The sequence below is a fragment of the Fringilla coelebs genome (assembly GCF_963513975.1).
Source record: "Fringilla coelebs genome assembly, chromosome: Z".
Classification (NCBI taxonomy): domain Eukaryota; kingdom Metazoa; phylum Chordata; class Aves; order Passeriformes; family Fringillidae; genus Fringilla; species Fringilla coelebs.
The window spans coordinates 46825839-46840404 of NC_140031.1; the positions used below are offsets into that span (position 1 = coordinate 46825839).

At 46.9% G+C, this 14566-nt stretch overlaps 1 protein-coding gene across 2 annotated transcripts; it reads left to right on the top strand.

Annotated features, from left to right (window-relative positions):
• Positions 1-3845: 3845 nt before the first annotated feature.
• NR2F1 (nuclear receptor subfamily 2 group F member 1) lies at positions 3846-13941 on the top strand. Of its 2 annotated transcripts, none has more exons than XM_084225352.1 (3): positions 3846-4728; positions 7820-8368; positions 13254-13941. In XM_084225352.1, exons 1-3 carry the CDS (start codon positions 4278-4280, stop codon positions 13532-13534), a joined length of 1281 nt encoding a protein of 426 aa, XP_084081478.1. In that variant the 5' UTR covers positions 3846-4277; the 3' UTR covers positions 13535-13941. The 2 variants fall into 2 exon arrangements, with proteins under 2 accessions (XP_084081478.1, XP_084081479.1); XM_084225353.1 differs by having other exon boundaries at positions 7841-8368.
• The last annotated feature ends 625 nt before the right edge of the window (positions 13942-14566 follow it).

Genomic DNA, 14566 nt, shown 5'->3' on the forward strand with positions numbered 1-14566 from the left:
TCACTTTACAAAATTAAATAATAACAATAAAATTTCTGACACCTATTTAATTCACTTTCCTTCTGCAGGTTTTCCATCCAGCTTCTAATCTGATTATAAACTTTAACGGGAGTTAAGACAAAGGTATGGTGGCTAGTAGAGGGGCCTGGGGTGTCAGTTTTGGTGGGATTTTTTGTTGTGGAGGGGGAGCTGTTCAGTTTTTACAGTCTGCTTCTTCTTTTCACGCGCAGCCTTTCGAACACAAGGCAAATTTCAGATCCCTGACAAAAGGGAAGCTCTAAGGCCGGCGTGTGAGAGAGAGAGAGAAATAGAAAAGAAGAGGGTCTTCTCCTCAGTGCAGTTTTGTATTTAAAATAAGAAAGAGGAAGTACATTTTTTTGGTAAAAATCGGGGGTGGAGTGGAAGACTGCAGACAGGCGCGGAACCCCCGGCTTCCCGGGCTCCCCCGGGCCAGCGGCGGCGTGCCCACTAGATGGCAGCCGGAGCCAGCGATTCCCGCTCGCCGGGGCCGAGGCCGCGCCGGGCCGCGGAGGGAGCGCAGGGAAGGAGGGGACGGACACCCCCGCACCCCCCGCGCATCCCCCCTACCCGAGTGGAGCAACTCAGTCAGAGAGATCAGGAGACCCGGGGGGAGGGGAGCGAGGGGGAGGGCATTGCGTGCAGGGCGGTTGGGTTATTCTGACTTCTCACACACCCCCAAAATAAAATTATAGGGTAGGGGTGAAACCCCCGCGAGAAGCATGGAGCCCTGCGGGGCTGCGGGTGGACATGTTAGGTGAGGAATGAGGGGTAAGGGACGAGGGACAGGCTGCAAAAATAGCCCGAAGTGGGATGGGAACATATGGGGATTTGAATATGTGTGTGGACTCGACCGCGTGCGTGCAAGGGTGTGCATATACGGGCGCCTGCTCCTCCGTGCAGCGCGAGTGTTTCCTTCTCCATCATTAAAACCCCTGGACTAGCTTTTGCAACAGGAAGATAAATCCCTGTTTCGGATCTGTAGGGAAAAAAAAAAACAACAACCAAAAAAAAAAAAAAAAAAAAAAAAAAAGAAAATAAAAGAAAGAAAAAAACACCAAACCCACACCAACTTTTCCATCGTGTCCTTTTAATTGCACCTTTCTGCCTATCGCAATGCATCCTCCTCTGGCCATGTGTGTGATGGGGGGGGGGGAGGAGGGAGTAGAGTGGTCATAGATGACCCACACTAATCAGGTCTCAAAGTAAATAACAGCACAGGGGGATCTCAGCGTAAATTGTGTTTGTCAGAAGAATCTCCTCTCCTTCTCTTTACCCTTCCTCTCTCCCTCCCTCCCTTCCTCCCACCTCCCTTTTCCCTTCCCTGTCCTATTCAGTAGGAAGTGGAGAATTTTTTAAATTTAAATTTTAAAAAAAATAAGAGAAAGAAAAGAAAGAAAAGAAAGAAAAGAAAGAAAAATAAAAGAGAGATAAAAAAGAGAGAAAGAGAAAGAGAAGAAAGAAAGAGAAAGAGAAAAAAGAGAGAAAGAGAAAGAGAAAGAGAAAGAGAAAGAGAAAGAGAAAGAGAAAGAGAAAGAGAAAGAGAGAGAGAAAGGGAGAGAGAGAAAGAGAGAAAGAGAAAGAGAGAAAGAAAGAGAGAAAGAGAGAAAGAGAGAGAGAAAGAGAGAAAGAGAGAAAGAGAGAGAGAAAGAGAGAAAGAGAGAAGAGAGAAAAGAGAGAAAGAGAGAAAGAGAGAAAGAAAGAAAGAGAGAAAGAAAGAGAGAAAGAAAGAAAGAAAGAAAGAAAGAAAGAAAGAAAGAAAGAAAGAAAGAAAGAAAGAAAGAAAGAAAGAAAGAAAGAAAGAAAGAAAGAAAGAAAAGAAAGAAAGAAAGAAAGAAAGAAAGAAAGAAAAGAAAGAAAGAAAGAAAGAAAGAAAGAAAGAAAGAAAGAAAGAAAGAAAAGAAAGAAAGAAAGAAAAGAAAGAAAAGAAAGAAAGAAAGAAAGAAAAGAAAGAAAGAAAGAAAGAAAGAAAGAAAGAAAGAAAGAAAGAAAGAAAAGAAAGAAAGAAAGAAAAAGAAAGAAAGAAAGAAAAGAAAAGAAAGAAAGGGGGGGGGCGGGGGGAGTTGGGGGGGTAACCAATGGAGTGAGGGAGGCTTGGCTAACCTTAGCCTCCCATTTTCTCTCCCCCCAGTTCAGGGCTCTGACCAGTCAGTCGCCTTTGATTATCAGTTGCCAGCAGCCCTTCTCTTGGCTCCTTGACACGAGCTCCATATAAGGCAGCGATCTCCATAGAAACGTGTCAGTTTCAATAGTAGTGTCAAAGTTCACTATATACAGACATTCGCGCAGATCCCCCTTTCGGAAACATTGCTTTGCTAGGCTTCCCGTTTAAACGCATTCATTTTTTGGGTCTCTCTCTCCCTCTCTCTCCCTCTCTCCCCCTCTCTCCCTCTCTCCCTCTCTCCCCCCCTTCCCTTTCTTGCATATTCTATTAGTTGTGTGCCCCCCCTTCATCTCCCTCTTCTCCTTCCTTTTCTTCTTTTTTCCACCCTTCCTCCTTGTGTCTTTCGCTTCATTCCTGCAGGAGAAGAGGAGAGAGGTGAAACTGAAAAAAAAAAAAAAAACAAACTCGGAAAGAAATAAAGAAAAAAGGGGGAAAGGAGAGAGAGAGAAACAGGGGGAGGGGGAAAGTCCGGAGAGAGAGAGAACGCGTTCACATCTTAATGCCGTTATTATTTTGACAATTCTTGCCTATTTTTTTTATTTTGGGGGAGGGCTTCTCTTCTGGGTGATGAGTTTTTACACGAAATACTTTTTTTAGGCAACTAAACAAACAAAAAAAAAGAATCTTTTTGGGGCGATTTCCACCGATTTTCTTCCTTTTTTTTTTTCCTCGCAACCAGTATCGTGCGCTCTCACAGGAGAAGAACACCGAAAAGACAAGAAGAGGAGAAGAAGAGGATTTATTTACCGACCTACTTTGGATCTCTCTTTTTCCTGCAAGTGTCATTATTATTCCCGTTCTCTATTTTTACACTTCGCCGTGAATTCGTCTCCTCTGCGAATTTAGTCACATCCGATTTTTTTCTGCGATTAAAAAAAAAAAAAAAAAAAAAAAAGGCGAGAGAGAGCGCGAGCGAGCGAGAGAGACAGAGAGCGAGAGAGAGCAGCTCGGGAGAGAAAGAGCAGCGACCGGCAACCTCCTCCTCCTCCTTCCCCGCCGCCGCGACAGGAGATCAAACTGCCTCAGCTCCCCGCCCGCCTCCGCCGCGCTCCCCGGCTCCACCGCCCTGAATGGCTGACGGCGCCCTGCCCTGGACCTGGCCCCCGGACACCTCCATACTCTGATCGCCGGCGAGCGGCTCCTCTCTCGACCTCCCGCCTCCCCGAGAGCCCACACCGGCACCGGCGGCGGCGACAGCGGCGGCGACAGCAGCCTCCGCGGGAGCGGCGGCGGCCGAGCCCCGGCGGCGGCGAGCGGCGAGCGGCGACCTCCTCCTCCTCCTCTTCCTTCCCCTCCTCCTCCACCTCCTCCTCCTTTGCCTCCTCCTCCTCCTCGGCGGCGCCGCGGCTTCCTCTATGCCTGCACATCCTCCGCGCTCGTAGCGCCCGGACCGCGTGTGCCTGTGCCCGTGCGTGTGTGCGTGTGCGCGAGTGGGGAGCCGTGTGCCGGGCGTTTGCGCGCGTGTCTGCCTGCGTGTGCGTGTCGGCGTGTTACTCTCCTGAATGCCTCTCCCGACAGCCTTGTTTGCCGTTTCTGATTTTGCAACTTGAAGTGGCGGCGGAGGGGGGGGGGGGGGGAGGGCGAGGAGAGGCAGTGAGAGCCGGGGAGAGCGGGAGCAGAGGGGAGAAGCGGTCAGGCGGGGGTATTTTAAAGAGGGGGGAGCGCTGGAAAGGGCAGGGAAGGGAAGGGAAGGAAAGGGAAGGGAAGGAAAGGAAAAGGAAGGGAGGAAAAGGAAAGGGAAGGGGGGGGGAAAAGAGAGAGGGAGAAAATCCTCCGTCGCCCCCTCCCCCTCTCTAAAAAAAAAAAAATTAGCAAGAGCGCGAGCGAGAGGCGCGAGCGAGAGGAGGGGGGCTCGCGGCGGCGAAAAATAAATAAAATAAAGAAAACGGCAGGAGCGGCTCCAGCCGGCAGCAGCGGCGGCGGCAGCAGGGCAGCGGCGGCGGCAGCCGAGGCGGAGGCAGGCGGCAGCAAGGGTCCCCTCGCTCTCCGCTCGCCCCCGGCGCCCGGGCGGCCGCCACCCCCCCGCCCCCCGCCTCACTCCCCGGCAGCCCGCAGCGAGACGCGCCGCTCCCCAGCACTTTTTTGGGCCCGAGATATGGCAATGGTAGTTAGCAGCTGGCGAGATCCGCAGGAAGACGTGGCCGGGGGCACTCCGAGCGGCCCCAACCCCGCCGCGACGCAGCCGGCCCGGGAGCAGCAGCCCCAGCAGCAGGGGAGTTCGGCCACCCCACACACCCCGCAGACCCCCAGCCAGCCGGGACCCCCCTCCACGCCGGGAACGGCCGGAGACAAGGGAGCGGGCCAGCAGGGCTCGGGGCAGAGCCAGCAGCACATCGAATGTGTGGTGTGCGGAGACAAGTCCAGCGGCAAGCACTACGGCCAGTTCACCTGCGAGGGCTGCAAAAGTTTCTTCAAGAGGAGCGTCCGCAGGAACTTAACTTACACATGCCGCGCCAACAGGAACTGTCCCATCGACCAGCACCACCGCAACCAGTGCCAGTACTGCCGCCTCAAGAAGTGCCTCAAAGTGGGCATGAGGCGGGAAGGTGAATATTTCTTCCCTACTATGCTATCGCTCCCTTCTCCCCTTGGCTGTGCAGGCGTGCGTGTGCGAAGGCTCTCCGTCTGTCTGTGTCTGCCTGTCCGTACGCGCACACACGCGCACCTATATGCATATACATACATACACACACACGCGCGCACACGCGCGGCGTGCAAACACACACACACATAAGTATAAATATGTGAAAATAAATACACACACACGCACATATATATATATATGTGTGTGTGTGTGTATATATATATATATTTACGGCTTTCCGTAGCAATCCAGCCAGGACTCTCTATATATTTCCATGCACATGTCAATCTCTTCCTCTGCCTGCACTCCATCTGGCAGCTTTGCACCAGGTTCTGTTGTTATTGTCGATGGTGGTTGGTGGTGTTTTCTTTTGCTTTTCGGTTTGTGCCTCCTGCCCTCCCTCCCGCTTCTCCCCACCCCCTTCTCCGGCACTGCCACACTCTCCCCTTTCCTGATATTTGTGCAGAGAATTTATTATTATTAGTATTATTATTATTATTACTATTATTACAATCGCTTGCTAAATATTTATCATTTAGCCGCTATCCCCACTTCCCCCTGCGCGCGCGTGTATGCGTGTGTGCGTGTGCGTGTTTTAGATGTGGTTTTGTCTATTGTTGGCATGAGACCGGAGGGTGGGGGGAGATACATCTTTCTCCCGTACGAGATGTGACTCCATTCAGCTTCCTTCCCCCTCACCCCCTCCCCACCCCCTTTCCACCCCATCATTTCTTTTTAAACCTGCAATACCTCTCTGTAGATTCATCTCTCAGGCTCATTTTTCCCGAAAGAAAGATGAAAGACGTGTAATTAGAGAAAGAGGAAAGGGTGTGAAAAAGATGGAAGGGAGAAAAGGGGAAAAAAAAAAAAGAAAAAGGGAGGAAATGTGCTACTCTATCTTCGCTTTCCTGTGCTTCCCGGTGCCCTGGAGTGTGCTTCTGTGAGAGATTTGGCCTTGTTTTCATTCCATGCATTCAAAGGAAAGTTTGTGACTGAATCGTGTTTCTGTACTTCTGTCATTTCTTTCCTTCTTTCTATTTTTTTCTTTTTCTTTTCTTTTTTTTTTTTTTTTAGTGCGTTGCTCATTTTATTTCTTCATCAAACTCCACCCTCTCCTTAAAGTCTTCATACAAATCTTGATTTATAACCTCTTTACCGGTTCTTCTCATTTTCGCAGCATCCGCAGCCTGCATCTGGCACGGGGTCCTCACTATTTCCAACTGCTCTGCTTTTTTTTTTTCCTCCTCCTTTCCAAAAGTTGTCTGTGGTTTTCCTTGCGTTCAGACTCATTCTCGTGTATGGGGGATTTCCTGCCCTCTTTTCTCCTGGAAACATGTACTCTCAGTTTAAAATTTACCCTCTGACTGTCGTTAAAGATGTTCTAAAGACGTCACATCAGCGAAATAGTTGATTCTGCAGAGCAGGGATTTTAAAACTGTATTTTATATGCCACAAGAATGGGAATTGAATTAGGCTGCTCCAGATCTGAAAGAGCTCACAAATATGATGGCTTCATTGGTAGCTGCAGGAGCTGTTGGTAGGCACCTGGGAGAGTGGAGGCAAGCAAATATTTTTGAAAGAGGAAGGAGGAGAAAAAATAAACAGAAAAGTGAGAATTGTGCACGCAGTTAAATGAAAAATACTTGCCAAGTTTGCAAGTAGATTGAAGAGGGAGAAGTAGGCTGGAGGGCAGCAGGACAGAGGTCTGGCCCGGGTGGCGAGGAGGGCTCGTTGGGGAAGAAAAGAGAAAGTTGAGAAAAATGTGGCACGCCGGAAACATGAGTGATTGCATGTGCGGGTGTGTGCCAGCAAGCGTGTGCGGTTGTGCGGGCTGTCTGTGTGTGCAGGGTACAAGCCTGAGTAGCCGTATCTTCCCCTGAAGTTACATTTGTTTACATGGCAAGCGGCTGCAAACGCTGGCACTGATGGAGTAAAACACATGCACACACTAAAAAAAAAAAAAAAAAAAAAAAGAGAACAACAAAAAAAACCCCAACTTTGGTCAGCTTTCGGGACTCGAGGCATGCTTACGCTCTGTGTGGAGATGGTTAATGAATCCAGTGTTTTTGCAGTTGCAAGCTTGTGCATTCACTGTGCAACGCTGACTGCAGGCTTTTGCAGTGGCAACAGCTCACCAAAGATATTAATTACACCGTCCCCTTTTTTTTCCACGAATGTTTGGCTATTGTAAGTTCGGACATTTTTATTTTATTTCCCCCTTTCCCTTGATAATATTTAACCTTTCTCTTCCTTTTAGCAGGGAAAACTTTGCTGGGCGGGGGAGGGGGGGGGACTCGATGGAAAGCTGGTTCAGTGTAATAAAGTTAGCAGTGGGGAGCTGGAACGCTGCGACCTGTTCCAGCTTGAAGGGTAACAACGAGGTATTTTTGAAGAATATGGACGCATTTGGTTTTATGAATTATTTTATTTAATATTTTATTCTAAAGAGCTATACATCAGTTTACTTGTAAATTTCAGTAGTATCAGGGCAATAGGCTGGGATTCACAACGGAGCTTGGCTATATTTTTTTACAGTTGGCTGTGATTTTTAACTCCACTTTCTTACCACCCGGAGGACTTATTTGATTTTTTTTCTTTTTTTTTTTCTTTCTTTTTTTTTTTTTTTTTTACTTGCGGTGCTTTCTTTTGTTACGAGAGGGGAGGGGGGAAGAGGGGGTTGTGTGCGGATTTGTCTTGTTTGCCTTGGCTTTTTTTTTTTTTTTTTCCCTTTCTTTTTAATCTGTTTATTTTGTGAAGCCTGTCTGCATTGTGGCCCGGGGTGGGGGGAGTGGAACGCGCTTGGCTGCCGCTGGGCTGAGGCTGCCTGAGCAGGGGTCGGGGCCGGGGCCGGGGCCGATGCAGGGGCCGGGAGGGGGCTCAGTGCAGGTCGGCGGCAGCTGCCCGATTCCGCATGCCTCTGTCTGTCCGTGCCTGTGCGTGTGCCGGGGGCGAGGCGGTGGCGGGGAGGGGAAGAAGCCCGGCATTGTCTCCGGCTGGCTGGCAGCGCCGCCGGGGCGATGCCTGCGAGCCTCCTGGATGCACATTTCCTCTCCTTCTCTCCTTCTTTTTGTCAGCGGTTCAGCGAGGAAGAATGCCGCCCACCCAACCCAACCCCGGCCAGTACGCCCTGACCAACGGCGACCCCCTGAACGGGCACTGCTATCTCTCGGGATACATCTCCCTCCTGCTGCGGGCCGAGCCCTACCCCACCTCCCGCTACGGCAGCCAGTGCATGCAGCCCAACAACATCATGGGCATCGAGAACATCTGCGAGCTGGCCGCCCGTCTGCTCTTCAGCGCCGTCGAGTGGGCCCGCAATATTCCCTTCTTCCCCGACCTGCAGATCACCGACCAGGTGGCCTTGCTGCGGCTCACCTGGAGCGAGCTCTTCGTCCTCAATGCTGCCCAGTGCTCCATGCCCCTCCATGTGGCCCCGCTCCTGGCCGCCGCCGGCCTCCACGCCTCCCCCATGTCGGCAGACCGTGTTGTCGCCTTCATGGACCACATCCGCATCTTCCAGGAACAGGTGGAGAAGCTGAAGGCGCTGCACGTCGATTCGGCTGAATACAGCTGCCTGAAAGCCATCGTCCTCTTCACCTCAGGTGAGGGGACGGGTTGGGGATGTGAGATGTCTGGAAAAAAAAAAAAAGGCAAAAAACCCCAAACCACATGCAGGAAAATAAGGAAAAAAAATGTAAATAGAATTATTTTTAAAGGAAAGGGACTGGAAGCATAGCACCTGATGGGGATACACTCTGGTCCAGGGATCATCCTCATTGCCACTCATACTGGCTCTTTAACACACAGCCCCTCCAAAAAAATAATACTAAAAACCAAAATCAAATTAAGTGTAGGCGGTGGAAACATGCATGTTAACAATTTTTCCCTGTGATAGATGGTTTGAATTAACTAGCAGGAAAGTTGCATTAGCATTGCCTTTGAAGTGCTCTGGTCATAGCCTATAAGAATATAATACGTATACTATTATTGTAACCTGCAAGGGAGAATTTATAAACATCAAAGGGGAACTATGTGAAGGAAATATAGGAAATAGAAGCAAGGCAAGATAAGAGTCTGGGCAGTGTAGTTTTTTAATTATTCTAATTATCATCACGATATGACTAATTGCCACCTTTCCTACATGTTTTTCTTTTTTTTTTTTAATTTTAATTTTTATATCCACTCTCCCCATCCCCTAGCTCCTCTCTTGTATGAGCTTCTCCCCTCTTTTCCCGATTAGCAATAACCAGACAGTTCTGATAAATGTGACTTAAAACCAGGCCAAGGCAAAATTAAAAGCATTCCTGAACAAAGATGGCAAATCGTTCAAAGGCCTTGTTTAACACTGAGCAGTTTATAATCCATCAATATTTGCTGCCTTTCAAGCACGAAAGATAGTATTTACATTGTATTAAAATGTCTCCTAAATTTGCACTATATTGTAATGTAGCAAATGTAGTATTAATATCGATTTGAACATCAGATAATTTATTTAGACAGGAGTATCTAATTTGTATGCAGGGTGGTCAGAGACATGTACTGTGACTGCCCCCTTTTACTTCCAGTGCAAATGCAGTCTCGCAGCATTGGAGAGAATATTTCTTTGCAAAGGATAATGTGCAAATCTTAAAACAAATGGAAGATTTACTGAACAGCCAACTCGACATTTTAATGTATTTTATCATAATAAGTCTTCTTGATGGAAACATGTTTCTCAAGAGTGACAAAGAGACCTGCCTGCATTTATCAGGGTGATTTAACTCCACAGCCTGCCTGCAGACTCCCAGACTTTCCTTTCCCATTCGTTTCAGGAAGCTCATCAATACACACAGATAATCAAGGAGAACCTTTTTCTTTTCCCCTAGACCCAACTTGGAGAGATCCTTCCCAAACAGAGCTGGGAAAATGTCTGGCCTGTGCCTCAGCCCTTCCACACGTCAAAGGCCCTGTGAAGAAAGTTGCCCCTGATAGGGACACGGCTGAGGCAATATTTAATTTTTTCTTCTTTTTCTTCTCTCCCTGTTCCCTCCAATCTTCCCCCTTTACTTCTGAAACAATTGACCTTGGCTAGAAAAAGGGTAAGTGGCTTTAGAGGAGCCCTTCATCTACATATAATAAAACCAAATGTAACAACATTTGTGAGGGAAGAAGCCCCTTCCCACAGTGGAGTGGAGAATGAAGGAAGTGAACAATAATATTATTTCAGAGCAGGATCACACAGGGCATCTCAGAAAATGGAAATACTGCTGTCAGGAGTAATCTACTACTCCTTACCCCATCCACACATTTCCACTTTTCACTAAATTTGTTTTCATTGCATATTCAGAGGGGAATTAATAAGAAACCTTTCTCAAAGTCATCCAACTTTTAAACAAACTCTGAGTGACAGAAAAGACATTTTAAGGCATATTGTCCAAAGTCCTTTACTAAGGACTAAGTATCTAAAACTGGCATGGATTTTTCCTGTTGTGGTTTCTACATTTGGGCTCCAGAGAGCATGTATTTATTCTGTAAAATTCTGGACACCATCCAAAAGCTGTGTAGTAACCCAAAACCAGCTCCTTTCTTTCCTCCTTTACCCTTCTCTTTCATACCCTCCTCCTTGCCCTCATCTCCTGCTCCCCGCTGCCAAATTTTAGCGTTATTAATTCCTGCATCTACCTTTTCATTGTCGTAAATAAATGTTTCCGGGAACAGACAGAGACAGATAACATAAATCAAATAAATCTATTTGCAGCGCAATAAGAACTTTTGATTTCTAGTTAGATGCCAGCTGATTATGTCTATATTTTCTGAACACTAAACTCTTCTGAACATGTAACATGAAATACATTGCCGCCACTACAAAGGGGAAGGCTGGAGTGTGTTGAACAGTAATGGTTATTTATTTACATAATTTCTTTTCCATAGACTGCAAGAAGAAATATAGAGCTTTCCCTTATTGACACACTGCCATATAAAAAAGCAAGGCACACACAGGATTTTCACATTAGCCCACTTTCTGAGATGGAATAATAATTTACCTTCAGTAAACATGGGCTGCATTATTTCTCCCATGGATTGCACCTCTCTGGGCTGCATAATCTAATCGAGTTGTGGATCCCTTAATTATTATTATTTTTAATCTCATTCTGAAGGGAGAATTGAGCCTTCCTACCCCCACTTTAGGCTGTGAAATAAAACCCAAGCGAAGGCATGTGCCAGACCATCTAAAATATTTTAAACCAAGCAGATACTATTGGCATGAGAAAATTCTGAGTTTTTGGAGGTCTAAGGCAAAACCCGTGGCAGTTTTTCAGACACACATCAGGCTGATGCCCTTTTAGAGAGCAAGTTCCCCATCCACATTGTCCAGTGACCTGCACTTCTAGGTGCACTTATTGTAAATGTCTGATAAATATTTTACTAACCTTAAGGGTATGACATATGGGGCATAAAGAAAAAAGCTCTGCCAGGGCGTCAGTAAGACCCTTTCATATTGCATTGTTTGGAAGTTGAATAGGATCCTAATGCATAATGGGCAGATAATGCATGTAAAATAGCAAGATATATGTAAATATGGAATCTGATTTGTGGCAATCAACATATGAACAGGTCTGTGGTTTTTGATATGTATTGCAAATAAGAACAGGCCCCAGCTTTTGATAGATATATATGTTGCAACCTGGTGCTTTAGATGTTGCAAAATATCATTGCATTAAAGGTAAAGTATGGATTAGCAGAGCAGCCTGGCTCAGATAATTGTGTATCTGAGGTATGCCAAGTCCACAGCTCAGGTCAAAGGTTCTCCTTCTAGGAAGTTCCTAAATTATGGCTTGTTTTATTTGTATTTTTGCTTGAGGCCATAGTATTGTAGATGAAGGTATTCAGAAATCTTTGTAAAGTCAGTTCTTGGTAAGGAAAGACTTAAGCTTCAAAAATGCCTGTGCAACAGATTTTATTTTATTTTTGGCTTTGAATAATTTGTTGATTTGTTGTGTCTTTCCAGGGTCACAACTCTTCATTCACATTTTTCTAATGTCTTTTTGGGGGCCATTAACAAATTCATATATGGATCTATATATATTAGTAAAGTCTGGCTTTGATCTGTTAACCTGCACTGCTAGCTGACTGCCTTGCTCTGATGGCTGGAGGTTTTTTTTTTGGTTTGTTGGTTGGTTTATTTGGTTAGGTTTTACGGTTATTGTTTTGGTGTTTTACGTATCTATTCTGAATCTTTGAAACGATGTGGATGGTTTCAACCATCTGGGCATACCCACCACTTTTCCACGACTGTAGTTTCCTGAGCAAGAGTTTCCACGAGCAGCTGGTGCACAATTATCCTCTGGTTTGGGTTATGTGTTCTCTGAGATAGTATATGTGCTTGTAAGTGTCTCTATATGTGTGCAAATGCAGAGATGCATCCACACCTCTCTGCTTGTAGCTATACAAACAGAATAACCTGTATAGATACAATATGTGGATGTAAAGGGCTTCTGCTCTCGGATTAGTGCATGTTTGCCCAGGTCATGTAGTTCTGCAAGGCGCAAGGTGTATGTTTCTGACAGTTTGGGTGCCAGAAGGACCTATAAGGAAGGACTCTCTGATTTCATTTAGGCAAAGCTTAGCTGCTGCAGCTCTCCCCAGCTTTGTGTCTGAGAGCTACAGACGCCTGCTGAGCACAAGCTGGAACAAACCTAGCCCTTTGCTACTGGATTTATCACACAGCCCGCTAAGACGTCGCAAATTTGCGATCACTGGTAGCGAGGCAGGAGCAGAGGAGAATCCCCTGCCCCACGGCATGCCCCAGCCAGCTCCCTGCCAGTCGCTGCAGGACCCAGTCGCTGCCTCTCTGTGATGTGCAGCCATGTAAACAAACTCCTTGTGTCTCACTCTGCTTGTGTGCGACTATTATTATTATTATTATTATTATTATTATTATTATTATTATTATTATTATTTTCCCCAATACCTTATTTGTCTTCCTCTCGGCGTTATTTAAGGGGGCTGGTCAAGGTTTCCAGCATCCCGGTGTTGGGCTCCCTGGAGCAGAAACCACGCTCGACAGTGCGGAGTGTCGGTGGGGGGGATGTGAAAAGGAAGCGTGGGGGTTTGTGTTTGTGTGTGCGATTGGGACGAGCGCGGTGTTGGCATCCCACCGCATCCTCGGTGAAAATACCCGCGGTGGCGACGAGGCACAGCGAGGTCGCGTTATTTATTTGGCAGTGGTGCGCGGGATGGGATGGGGTGGTGCGGGGTGGGATGGGATGGAACGGGATGGGAGAGGATGGAATGGGATGGGATGAGACAGGATGGGCTGTGGTGGGATGGGATGGGGGGGTGCGCCTTTGTGCTGCCCCCCATCCTCGCGGAGTTTCCCTGTGTGGTTCCCAGCCACTAACCATCTCCCCCCCGCTTCCTCCTCCTCCTCCTCCACCTCCTTCCTCCACTCTCCTCCCGCCTGCCGCCGTTCTGCGGCTGCCTCCGCGGGTGCGGTGCGGTGGGCAGACGCCTGCGGCCTATCGGATGCTGCGCACATCGAGAGCCTCCAGGAGAAATCGCAGTGCGCGCTCGAGGAGTACGTGCGGAGCCAGTACCCCAACCAGCCGAGCCGCTTCGGGAAGCTGCTGCTGCGGCTGCCCTCCCTGCGCACCGTCTCCTCCTCCGTCATCGAGCAGCTCTTCTTCGTCCGCTTGGTAGGTAAAACCCCCATCGAAACCCTCATCAGGGATATGCTACTGTCGGGGAGCAGCTTCAACTGGCCTTACATGTCCATCCAGTGCTCCTAGAGCCCATCCCGCACCCCCGGCAGAGAGGCGGCGGAGCGGCGGAGAGGGGAACGCTCGCACCGAGGGGCAGTCGGGGTGCGGGGGGGGCCCGGGAGGTGGACACTGAACAAAAGAAAGGGCGAGTGGGAGCAGAGATGTGGCCGTGGAGGGGAGAAGGACGGACCTGTCGTCCGTGGAGGTTGTGATGTTTCGCCTTTTTTTTTTGGCCTATTTTGTTTTGGTTTCTTTTTTTCTTTTTTTTTTTTTTTTTTTTCTTTTCTTTCGGAGAGGAGGAAAAAAGAAATAAATAATATTAATAAAAGAGACAAAAAAAAATGAGTATTGAGGGGATATTAATCAAACCTGAAGGGGATACTGGATCTTCCAGGATTTATTGTGGACTGTTGTTGATATATGCTGTACAGTAAACCAACAAAACAAAAAAGCATTGAAACTGAACTGAACCTTGTGTAGAATAAAAACAAAAACGCCCAAAACCAAGCAAAGAACAACAAAATTTCCATGCGCAAACACTTACCATGAACATTGTTATTCCTTTTGTAATATATTAGTCTTTATTTTCAATTTTGGTAAAAGTTAAAACATCATATGCGCATAAAGAAAAAAAAAAGGAGAATTAGGGGAAAATAACATTTTCCAAATAATTATAAAAGAATTGTCCTGTGTCTATGTATCTATATCTGTTTTGTATTTTTTTCTGGTTCCAAACCAGGTTTCCTGTGATTCTATACTAATAATTTTTGATATAACCCTTTGCTTCTTATAATGAGTGCGATATATGTTGTCAAAGCTGTTCTTCAAGAATTAAAATTGAAGTGAGAATTTAAAAAAAATAAAAGAATTTAGCAAAAAAACCCCCAACTTATCACCCCACAACCCATGAGTCTTGTTGCTTGAAACATGCCAACAATTCACAAAAAAAAAAAAAGAAAAAAGAAAAAAAAAAAAAGGAAAAAAAACCCATAAACAATAACAACAAAAATCTCCCCACATTTTTAACTCCTTTACTGGTGCTAAAAAGGAGAACTTAAA

Excerpts from the sequence above, each read along its gene's own strand:
- NR2F1 (XM_084225352.1), top strand. The coding sequence starts at position 4,278 with ATGGCAATGGTAGTTAGCAGCTGGCGAGATCCGCAGGAAGACGTGGCC. Across the intron at positions 4,729-7,819 it reads AGTGGGCATGAGGCGGGAAG|TTCTCTCCTTCTTTTTGTCA; the intron begins GTGAATATTTCT and ends CATTTCCTCTCC. Across the intron at positions 8,369-13,253 it reads CATCGTCCTCTTCACCTCAG|ACGCCTGCGGCCTATCGGAT; the intron begins GTGAGGGGACGG and ends TGCGGTGGGCAG.